A 12884-nucleotide genomic window follows, 5' to 3' on the forward strand; every position below is an offset into this window, starting at 1 on the left:
CGTGCATATTACTAGTATTGCTACTATTGTAATGATTGTTTTCAGAATAGTCACATATGTCACTGTTCAATATTTTATAACGTTTACGTCGACAGGCTGATCACATGTTATTTCTTTTACTGGTAGCACCTCTTAGTCGTAATATTTATACAATGTAAACTGTAGCTGACAAAAGTAATTTTTTTTTTTTTTTTTTTTGCATGCTTAAGAAATATTCTTAGGAAAAATATGGAGGACTGATTTAAAAAAGTTCGTTGTGTTGGTATTTTATTGTTATTTACAGCTGAAAAACCTAAGACCGATTGTTTGAAATTTTTGTTAAAATTTACAAAACTATACGAATTATGAAGACCTGGCCAAGATCGATTCAATCTCGATAAGTATTTCAATTTCCAAAATAAGCAATGCCTTTACCATTTGTTTTTGTCGGAAGACTTCTGGGCAGGTGCATGAAGAATACTTGGAATTTCTGAATGTACTAGTCATTTTGATCCAATCTTGGCGTTCCTAGGGTTAAGATATTTCTGATTTATAAATGGTTAACAGTCTATCAAGTAATTTAATACCTATATTTTTGTATTAATGAACTGCATCGTTTCATGGTTTTTCGTATTTCTCTTTTGTTGTATGTTATTTTAACAAAGGAATGTCAGTGAAAAACCAAAGGAAAATATACTTACCTATATAATTAAAATTGAAGCAATCAGGGGTTTGTGACTCCTTCATACGAAGAGTGCTGAACCGATTCTTATTACTCACTTCAGGATATAGAAATAAAAAAGAAAACTTTGGTGTTCAAATTATCATCATCTAAGATAACTGACACTAAAGTGTCCATTGAGTTCCAGTGGAAGATGTTGTGTTCGTTTGGAGCTAATGCAACAATAGAAACTATTATTGTTGCAGTTTCACATACGTGGTTTTTGTTTTACTTTTTAAATGTGTGACAAACTCTTTTACTTTCATAAAATAAATTCCTGACTGTGGAAAACCAATTTTACTTTTTTTTAAAAAAATATTAATATTAATATTATTATTGTTATTATGATTATTATTATTATTATTATTATTAATAATAATAATAATAATAATAATAATAATAATAATAATAATAATAATAATAATAATAATAATAATAATAATAATAATAATAATAATAAATGAATGTGGTGAAATGATGTTCACTTTCCTTCGGACTGTGGACTGTGTAAATGTATCACTGACTGATGGTCGCGAACCTACTGGGCCCGGTGCAGGTATGCTACCAACAATCACCAATCCATTCACCAAAACTAGTTGTCACTGGAAAATGGAATTCAAATTTGCCCAAACAAGATAATTCCCGAGCCTCTTCAATCACAACTCTCAGCCTGGCATCCAGGCCTGCAGTCCGTCATCCGCAACCCCTCGTAAAAAAGGTTGCAAACCACAAACTACCGACACAGGATGTCAACCTCCCAGTTATGCTGACAACGAGGACTACGGTAAATCTGATGTTTTGTGTTTGATCGCCCTACCAGTAAAAAAAAAAAAAAAAAAAAATCCACAATGTTCAAAACAGAATTTCTTTGATGAAAATCTTCTGGTGCTTAAAAGGAGAAAACTAGGTTCATCCACTCTTCGATGTTATACTAACATGAAGGTAAACTACCAATCAGCTTTCACAAGAAATTTGTTGCTCTGGTACTCGGCTTCACCATCCATTGAGCGTTTCCAAAATCAAATTCCCAACACGTCGTCTAATTTAGTCACTAAACCACAGTTTCCACTAACTCAAATTAAATTTTAGTGGTAATTTCCAAATTTTTCACAATTTATGTACGAGGAACTAAAATGCCTGTCCGATCTTCAACACAGCTTTTTGTAGAAAGACAAAGAATGACAAGGAGAAGAGCTCTAATTGGCTCTCCGATGACGCAACAAAAGGATAATATCTTAAATCTCGACACATCAAAAGAAGCCGAACCAATGATGATATCTGGAATGAGCCTCAAACGAAGCTGAGATTTCTCTGCTCCAATGAGAAAATAATTACTAGTTAAACAAAGGGATTTGCCAAAAGGCATCATGGCCGAATTTTTAAATAAAATTTTTGAAGAAATTACAGAATTAAAATTATTGAGTTTTTTTGCGAAGATTCCCTACGTTAAAATTTCCTTGAAAATAATACAAAACCTATGAGAACTTACAAAATATACACCTTTGAACCCACATAACATGATAATAAGGACAAAATGTGGAATATTACTAAAATATCAGGTTATATGTAATTTTATAGATACTACTTAAGTATGGTATTATTTTGACCGAATATTACAATTAAAACTAAACCTTAAATATAATAATTAATATAAAATAATTCTCAATTGTATTCTCGAAGCTAAGCATGAACTGAAATATATATATATAGGGGGTTCCAAAATTTTACGAACCATGATACATTATACTTGAGTATAATGTAACAACACCATTTAAGCAATTATTGTCTAAGGAAAATTTCAGAGCGAGAGTGCCTACGTACCTGGAATCCTAATCCATTCCAAGTGTGTTTTCTTTGAAGCAGCTATAGGTTTGTGCATTGATGATTTAAAGAGTAAACATGAAAACTCACCGAATAATAGAAAGACGAACTAGGCTTTGCTTTTGCCCAGCCAAACGGACTGGCGTAACTGGTATTTTTTTGAAAATAATAATAATAATAAATAAAATAAATTGCAAGAAACATTGTCAAAACTATAATAAATAATGTAACTTTGGTAATACGCTGGTGTAATCAGTGATAACGTTTAAATCATGAAAAATTGTCTTTGTGTTAGAGACAAGTTTTTAAACACAACACTAGCCCAAAATCTCAAATTCGATGATCACATAAATCAACTGTGGGAAAAATTGAGCATAATGTGGTTTGCAATTCGTCCTTGATAAAATGACAATACATGTAATTAAAACATTATGTGAGTGTGAAATCTCATATAAGATATGGAATTATTATGGTATGGGGTAATATTATAAGATCACACGAAGTCCTGAAAGTACAAAAGATAATTCACTTGAAATAATGAAAGAACTCACTACACCATTATTTAGAAAATTAAGTGTACTAACGCTACCATCGCTGTACATACTAGAGTTTATAATGTACGTAAAACAAAATAAAGGAGTATTAAAAAATGTAAATGTATGTAGCCATAATATAAGAGTTGAAGAAAATATGCTTGTTCCTTCATGCAGATTTGAAACATGTAAGAAAAGTTTCTTCTGGACATCCGCTAAATTGTTCAATTGCGTACCACAAACCATTAAATTGATTGAAGATGCTAATAACTTCAAAATAGCAGTAAGAAAAATTCTATTAACCCTTTCAGACCTGACTTTATTTTATTTTAATCATTAAAAGAAATATTTCCGTATTACAGAGAATCAAGAAGGAAATCATCAGATGGCAAGTTATCCAATTCATAGTACACTCTAGTATCTATGTAAGATACCAGATGTTCTCAACTAATGCATTCAATTGTAAAAATAAATAAATAAGATGAACTACATGTCTATTGAAATGGATATTGGGACTGAAAGGGTTAAATAATGCATTTTATTCTTTCGGTGTGTTTCTTAATGACAAACATAAACAATAGATGTAGAATAACTAGAGAAATTATCTGTTTTACCCTGTCATTCATGTAAGTAGTACTTTTATAAGTAATTATCTATATGTAAACATTATATGTATTAATCATGTTAATGGTTTTCTGACATGTTCTAAACCAATGTGCAATTTGCATATATTTTTGCATATGTTGCTTTTTTTTTCAAATACATATCACATAGCCTTGCTCAGCGTGTTATTGTGTTTTAGTACAGTATGGAAACGGCCTGATAGAATAGTTGTGTGTTTGGTACACTGAACGCAATAACTACAATACAATATTACCATTATCTTTATTGTAGTAATATTGATAATGTCTATTTCAACGTAATCATACAATAAGTTATTTATTTTTCAAATTTAAATATAATCGTGAGGAACATAGTGTTTCAGTAGAAAATAGGGTTAAATTTGCACATAATGAGAGACTTGTTGTAGAATTAGAACCAAAAATTGACATGGTCATAGACTTGTAGAAGAGCTATGGAGAGTGAGAGATGAGTTTAAAAAACAAGAGTAATGGTGATTTGAATGAACGGGTTCGTATCAGTAGAAAGATGAAAAAGTAGAACAGGTGACTGGTTTTCGTAGCTTTTAGTTACATTGGAGTTTAGCGCTAGCTTAACGTGAGATCCGAATCACATAAGATACCAATGAAAATGGTAGTTTTTAGGGTATGTAGGTAATATCATTAGTGAAGACATGAAATGAGAGCAAGGATAGAAATAGCTAAAAGGAACAACTTAGAAAGAGTATATTTTGTGGAGCTTTGAATAAAGAATTAAGAAGAAAAGTATTGGGAAAATGTTTGGTGAGAGTATTGTATTTAACGAGGCAAAAACATGGACCTTGTGCAAAAGCAAAAGCGTTTCGAAATGTGGATATAATAAAAAAAAAAAGGGGGGGGGGGCATAAATAGCTTGGTCGAACGGGAAGGCTAACGGAGGAAGTGTTAGGAATAGTAGGAAAGTAAACAGTAAATTAGAGGTAATCGTTTCAGTTCACATTCCCACTCCAGAAAATTCCTTGCATTTTCAAGCTTTCGGCTCTCTTCTGGAGTCTTGTTTACGGAGGATATAGATAAACATTGAGGTTTTAGTAAAACAAGTAAAAACATCGAGGAAATATAAAGAATGGATTCATCAAGAAAGAACAGTAAAGACACATCTTGTCAAATCGTTGTTTATTACTCAAGTGGTAGTGTGGCACGCTGTGGAATGGCGGACCAAAGTTGTAACTTTGCTTTAGTGTGTGTCACGCCACTACTTGACGAGTAATAAACAGTAATTAAGAGGGTGCGTCTTCACTGCTCTTCTCTGGTGAGTCCATTCTTCTATATTTTCCTAATTGTTTTCTTTCTTTTACTACTATATATATACTTTTACTACTACTATATATATATATATATATATATATATATATATATATATATATATATATATATTTGCGTGAACAAGGTTCCAGGGGAGGGACGAAAACTTGAAAATGCAAGAAATTTTCAGGAATCGAACTTCAGAGATAAGTGAGATGATTGTTAAAATTTTTGAACGTGTTCAATTATTATCTAAATTAGAACTAATTAAAAAATGTAAAAGAAACTGGTTAAGACATTATTTAAGAATAAATTGTATTATGAGGAATATAGTAGAGGACATGATGGAAGAAAAAGGGAGTGAAAATAAAAATTGATGGACGAATATTAAAACTGAACGGCAAAGTGCTTAGCTAAGGATCGTATTATACGGAAATTCGTGAATTTGTAGCAAGTAACTGCCTAGTGATGGCAAAATGCTTAACGATGGTACAGAGTTAAATATTAAAAACTACAATTTAAGTTCAAAGACATAAACTGAACTGGTCACTAAGATATAGAGAGGACTGGAGAAGCCTGCAGTTATATTATCAGAGAAACATTTGAAATACCCTGCAAAACCTCCAGATTAACAATGTTCCGAACCCACAAAAAGTTTTTTTTTTTTTCTTTCTTTTCAAATAGCACTACGTCAGTTCGTTACATATTTCAAATCTCCATGTCAAATTTTACAGTATCACACTTATTGTTTATTGTTACAAACTAACGATGCTACAGTACCAGAAACATCAAAAAACAACTAACCTTTGTAAGATTCTACAACAGTAACAACCCAAGTGAGAATAATAATGTATATTGAATAATAAGGAACAAAGTTACAAGCGATTGAAAATTGGACTTTTTTTTTTTTTCTCGTAAATCTCTGTTTCGAAAAACTGCTTAGGCAAGTACCGCATGCAATCATACACTTAGTTTTTAATATTGTCGTTTACAGTAATTTGATATCTCAAACCGTTCCGGAAATATGGTAAATAGCCGTAAAGTTTGCAAAGACTGCTTAAAATTGTAATTCCGAGAACTTGTGATTACAACTATCAAAAATTACTGTTGTAATTTTATAGGAACAAAGGAAAGCAACAGTTGTCTTAAGAAGTTTCCACAAATATGCCATTTTAAGCAGTTTAGCAACCTTTACTAAGCTCTTCATATCTGGAACCATTTGAGATATGAAACTGCTGTGAATCGCATTATGATCTTGCATCTTGTTACTTTATTGCAAGCCATCTATGTGGTTAGATATAATACTTGATACTTTTTCGACAGAGCCTTCTGATAAGAATCAAATGTACAATCTTGCATATTTTCGTTCTTATTTGCTCGAAATCCATCATATAATGATCATTGTATTTAACTAAGGTACTTTGCATTGCCCTATCAATTTTATTAGCCTTATCACTGTTGTAGGAGTCCTCAAAGTTTTGTTATTTTTCGGTGTTTCTGATACTGTAGCTTCCTTAGCTTATAACATTGAGTAATAAGAGTTGTAAGAATTTGTTTAAAATACCGATTTGAAATCTGTAATAACCTGACCCAATGCCATTTGGAGGAAAAAAAAAAAAAAAAAAGAAAAAAGAAACTTGGGTTGACAATAATATTAAACTGGTGGTATTGCGAAGTATGTCAACGTCCTTCTGTTGATATTTACATGTCACAAACTTGTAGCGATTTTATCTGTCAGTTAGCTTACAAGCGCGTTTCAAGATACATGTTCCATCTTATATATATAGAACGGTCATAGTGATTCTGATTCGTCGTGTACTAGGAGGTAACGAAAGAATTAAAGAAGTTGTAGTTTTACTAACTAACTCTATTGCGTATGGAACCCGGAGATTCAATGCCGTATTCATAAAAGCTCTCCATTGATTCTGTCCTTAGCCAACTGGATCCGGTTTCTACTTTCTATTACTATTTTTGCGAGATCCATCTTAATATTATCCTTCCATCTGCGCCTAGGTTTTCCTAATGGTCATTTTCCGATTGGATTTCCAGTTAAAACTTTGAAAGCGTTCCTACTTTTTTCTTCTGGCTACATGACCAGCTCACCTGAGCCCCCTAGGTTTGATTACCCTAACAATGTTTGGTAAACGGTATAAATTATGCAGTTCCTCCTCATGAAGTTTCCGCCATTCATCATTCCCGTTTCTCTTGGGTCCGAATATTCGTCTCCGGATTTTGTTCTCAAATACTTTGTCTACGTTCTTTCCTCAGAGTAAGGACCATGTTTCCCAACCATACAGAACAATAGGTATGATTATCTTTTTTTATATTTTAAGCTTCAAATCCCTCGATAAAATTCGCGACGACAAAATGTTTTGTAGTTTTACTATCAGAGAGTAAACATTTCATAATTTTATGTATTGAATTTTTATAAAATTTCAGTTTTCCTTTTTTGGTAAGTTTATTTATTTTTCAGAAGGAAACCATGAAGAGAGGGAAAAAGAACCAAGTCCGAGTCCAAGGGTTTTGTCACCTCTCCCAGTGGAAAAAAATGATAAAGTTCAATCACTGCCAAGCAATAGTTCCAATACGAAGGAATGTGTTTTGTCGAGATCATCTTCGTGTTCATCTCTACCACGTCTCTCTTTTGAAGAATCCTGGTTCGTGACGCCGCCCCCATGCTTCACTTCAGAAGGTCCAATCCACATGGAGACCTCTCCTTTGGAGAACCTTCTGATAGAGCATCCAAGCATGTCTGTTTATCAACACCGTAGCTACAATCAGCGACGCAGTTCAACAGGTTCAAGCCCAGTGTCTCCATCCACTGACTCGGATAAGGAGGCTGAAGAGGAGGAGGAAGAGGAGGATTCGTCCTCCGTCGAAAATGTTTTACCTGTTGAAGGCGAAAGGAATGGAGCTACTGTTGTACGTGGGCAACATCAAGTGGCCATTAGATCTCATCTTCCACCACCTCATCGATCGTCAAGACCTGTGCTGTCTAGATCTATGCTCTCGTTCTCGGAAGAACAACAGTTTCATATCAGATCTGCACAAAAGGTAAGAAATAATATTATTTTTAAGTAAAGGAAGTGTGCTTGACTGACTGACTGACTGCATAAATGAATGAATTACTGTTCTGCGTCTAGGCTAAAATATTTAAACTAGAAATTTTAAATTTAGATAGCATTTAAATTTATGACTGGTACCACTGAGGAAGGGTTCTTGGAAATTCGACCTGGAAGGGAGGGAAGGAGGAATGGGAATTGCACGTCCGTATCTCAGAATCCCTTAAGATTAAAGACAAGAAATTTGATATTTAGACTTTTCATTTTAAATAATAAAATACATGTTTTAGTTTTTTAATGCTTGACGTAAAAGGGAAGGTAAGAGGTGAGGCTTGCAATCATTTCAATAAGATGTGTACAATTATTAAGTGAAGGTGAAGAATATCATTTACTCATTAAGACTTTTCCAAGCGTAGGAACTTATACTAACTTAGGTCTTGCTAATGATTACAAGAGGATGGAAGATTGATAGAAACTTGTTCATAATATTTTTAAGAGTTCGAAAAATGGAGATATAAAAATTAGTTTCTCTCGAATTTCTCGAAAACTGCGCATGATAATTCACCTTCAAGCCTATCATTTTAAGCATCTCGATGTGATTTATCGATTGTTATATGCCTTATTTGTAGACAAACAAAAATTAAAAGTTTAAAAGAGAAGATTATAATTTTGGCTATATTTCATTGGGTGCTATGCATGAAGATGAGTAAGTACTAGTGAATACAATCTCACCTCTCGAACGAGATTAATCTACAAGTGAGTTCCTACTCGTAATTCGTATGCATAAAAAGAATGAACAGCGAATAAGAATGTTATTGTGGCATGCAGTTCCGTCTCATATGAACTTGGCTTTGACGGTGTTTCATACAGAAATGACTTAATGAAGGCGGGGACGTTTATTTCCTTTCCTTCTCTAAATCAGGAATTCATAAATTTACAGCGAGTAAAATTCAGTAAAATTAAAATCAATAGCGTTATTTGTCCAGCACAAAAGCACGATTTTTGTTTTCTGTTGTAGTAAATGTTAGACTATGGCTACTTTCGTTTGAATATTCCAGCAATATAAAACAGTGCCGACTAACCTCTTAGTACTATACGGCCGCAACTCTGTTTCAATTTTGAGTAGCCAATTTATATTGGATAGCATAAAAAAAGGGAATACTTTTGCATTTGTCATAGAGAAAAGTGGCTATCTCGGTTTCTCGGAAACATCTAGAAAAGGTTAAAGAACGGGAGTCAAAGTTGTAAAGTAAGCAGAAAAAAGTTGAGTAGTTCCTAAATTATAAGAGATAGAAAACAACATCAAATGTAGTCTTGTTCCTCATAAAAAGTTGTATCTACTCACCCAGTGAGGGTAGTAGAGCGTACATGTTGAAATCAGAAGTGAACGGGGCACCACTGACTCTAAGATGGTATCCATTATGAATTGCTAAAGAATAAGAAGTTATTTTTTGTACATCATATATTTATTTTATTTATATAAACGTTTATAGTCAATGCACGTCAGTCTCTCTCCGAACTTGTACATTTTTTATCTTGGCTCCACATCCATAAATTCAGCCATTTCGATCCAGTCTCACACGCTGTGAGACAGGTACTGAGGTAGTTCACAAAATTTGTAAATTAATCTCAGCTAGCTAAGATTATACTCAACTTTATGCATACGAAAAGTGAAAAATCACAGTGTGATTCTGAAGTTCGAAGCATTTACTCAGGTGCTTAAGATTAAACTCCGATGACGTCACGTTGTCTCGCATTTTATGCATACAACCTTTAAATTGTCAAAATCTTGAGCAAAGAGTTTGTACTATATATACACTGCCGTCTTGCTTGTTTCTTGATGTTAAGCTTGATGACTATACTTCAGCATCAGTTTGATCTCAAAGGTGGCGTAATTCCCGTACAACATACATTGTGTGTATAAGAAAGAAACGTGTTATCGATTTTCTCACAAGCTGCATAATGAGGATTTACACTCACCCGTATCATTCAGTTCTACTGGTTATTATATGTTTAGTTTTTGGACATTTTTTTTTTTTTTTTTTTCGTTGAACGTTAATAATATTGTAGAATATTCAATACTTACTGTGTAGTGGTGTAATGAATATGGTATTTTCCTTTGCTTTTAAACGTGCCAAATAGTTAGGATTCTTAAGCTCCATTTTATCATTGTCTAGTAAATACACTTGCTTCTTAGAAGGCTACTACTTCATTAACTTAATTCCTGATTCAGAATCTAAAAATAAAATCATATTTCTATAGTACAACTCGGAAATTAGAATAATTCGAGGAAAATACACTGCAATGCATAAAATTTTAGTTTTACAGCAAACAGTACTAATTTTTTGATCGGTCACCAGATGAACCAAAATCTTGGTATTACATCTGTAACTGTCCATTCCATTACAGAAAGTATCTCCCTGAGATGCTACCTTCCAGATATGCTATTCTTTCTTGTTAATGTCACTTATAATTATATATTCCGTGTTATATACTTTTATTTCTGTTATTCTTTAGATGGTTCTAATAATTTATTGCTTTGAGTGCGTGTTATGGATGTATATGTGGTATCGTATTTTTATTTTGTGTGTATTACATTTTGAACTTACCAAATAATGGATATTATGGAATTCTATCGATCTACATTAAGTAATTCTGATTATCAGTAATTTTTATCAGTGGTTTCTTGTTGTGGAAATGATACGCGAACATTCGTGAAAATCAAATTAAAAATAACCAAATGCTGCAACATATTAATATTAAATAGTATTTCGTAACCGTTAGAAGTATGTCACGAAGCCTATACTCTGTTAGGCTTAGTTCCTTTTTAATATTACTGTTGTTTTATCAAAAATATTAGAAAAGAATTTAACAAAATTCAGTATACTTCACGGATCCAGTATACTTCTGGGATATATGAAACAATCTGTGAGTGCGAAGAATCATATTGTTAGGACTAAGATTAATGCTTTACACTAGAGTTCTACAACGCGCTCGGAATTCTAACTTCAATGAAAATTCGGTATCAGGACTATTTACTACGTAAAGTAATTTAGACAACGTTGAAACGTTAGTTATTAAAAATCAAATTGAGAGATTGAAAGCCATATACTGAGTAATTTATCAAATAGAAAATACAAAGTTAAATTTGGATGTGAGTACGTCGGACAACATGGCTGGCACGTCTCTATAATTGCAGTCTGTGAAGAAAAGAAAAAATTCTTGGGGTTACTACGCCTTCCAATTTCAGTGCAACTACGTAGTCAGCAATACATTTTCTTAAGACTCAAGTGATAGTCTTTCCTCTTCCTTTTTGTGAAGGGACAAGACAAAAAGACTACTTCCTGTCACATTAATCAGGTGCAGCCTATTTTAGGATTAAATAAAGAGGATCCATATTGTTGTATGTTAGACAAAACTTACGCACTATCTCTAGTCACATTTTGAATTCAAAAAATGTCAGAGATCAACTTAAGTATTACAGAGATCAACGTGCAAACCTAAGTATTACTTTCTTACTAAACATTGTTTCACATTTCTTACCAAATCGTTATATATTTGGTCTAGGAATTAATTCGTGCGGGTGGACAAGAGATGGCGCAACGAACGGAGCGTCCCACAGTTCCGTGTATCCACACATGTGTTGCAAACCCCTGTCATCGCGTATCGTTCGTAGTATAGGGCAGTGGATTAAAGCGTCAACAACACCAGTTTGTAGTTAAGTGAACATGGCGCAATTTGTGCCTGATAAAGTGTTTTTGCGGGGTGTCCTGCTGCATTACTTTAACATGCAGAAAAGTGCGACTGAAAGTCATCGTATTTTGGTGGAAGTGTATGGTGACCATGCTCTAGCTGAGCGAACGTGTCAGAAGTGGTTTGCACGGTTTAGAAGTGGTGATTTCGGCTTGGCAGACCAAGAGCGAGCTGGACAGCCAAAAAAATTTCAAGACGAAGAATTGACAGCATTGCTCGAGCAGGATTCGTGTCAAACGCAGGAACAACTTGCAGCCGCATTAGGCGTTGATCAAACAACAGTCTCCAAACGCTTGAAAGTCATGGGAATGATTCAAAAGATGTCACATTGGGTTCCACATGAATTGAAAGACAGAGACGTTGAAAGACGAAAAACCATTTGCGAATTGCTGCTTCAACGACAGAGCAGAAAGGGGTTTCTGCATCGAATTATTACGGGTGATGAGAAGTGGATCCATTACGAGAACCCTAAACGAAAAAAGGCCTGGGTGACACCAGGTGAACCAGGTCCATCACAACCAAAACGAGATATTCACTGTGCAAAGGTTATGCTGTGCATATGGTGGGATATGAAAGGTGTGGTGTACTATGAGCTGCTGCAACCGGGTGAAACTATGAATGGAGAACGTTATCGACGACAATTAATGCGTTTGAAGCAAGCTCTGGCCAGAACACGACCAGAATGGGAGAACAGACATGATAAACTTATTGTTCAACATGATAACGCTCGCCCACATGTCGCAAAACCAGTCAAAACCTATTTAGAAAATGTCGGATGGGAAGTTTTACTCCACCCGCCGTATTCACCAGACGTTGCTCCTTCGGACTACTACTTGTTCGATTGCATGAACAACGATTTGATTGGACAGAGGTTTACTTCTTCAGAAGATATCGAAACATGGGTCTCTGACTGGATCGCTTCCAAGGATGAGGACTTCTTTCGCCACGGAATCCGTACATTGCCTGACAGATGGGCGAAAGTGGTGGCTAGCGATGGACAATATTTTTCTTAAGGTATTTATGTATTTTGTGTTTGTACTACAGCTTCAATGTGTGCGTACCAACCGCACGAATTAATTCCTAGACCAAATACTTTTTAGGTTTAATCGCT

The 12884-nt window shown here is 34.0% G+C and overlaps 1 protein-coding gene across 3 annotated transcripts in view; it reads left to right on the forward strand.

Moving 5' to 3' along the window:
• TP53INP (Tumor protein p53 inducible nuclear protein) overlaps nt 1-12884 on the forward strand; it is a 36957-nt gene that overhangs the window by 13760 nt on the left and 10313 nt on the right. For all 3 annotated transcript variants that reach the window (XM_081765401.1, XM_081765402.1, XM_081765403.1), the window contains exon 3: nt 7432-8012. In XM_081765401.1, the coding sequence (XP_081621527.1) occupies nt 7432-8012 (581 nt within the window). The remainder of the gene's footprint in view (nt 1-7431; nt 8013-12884) is intronic.

This window comes from Thermobia domestica, chromosome 7, assembly GCF_964235325.1.
Source record: "Thermobia domestica chromosome 7, izTheDome1.hap1.1, whole genome shotgun sequence".
In the NCBI taxonomy this organism is placed as follows: Eukaryota; Metazoa; Arthropoda; class Insecta; order Zygentoma; family Lepismatidae; genus Thermobia; species Thermobia domestica.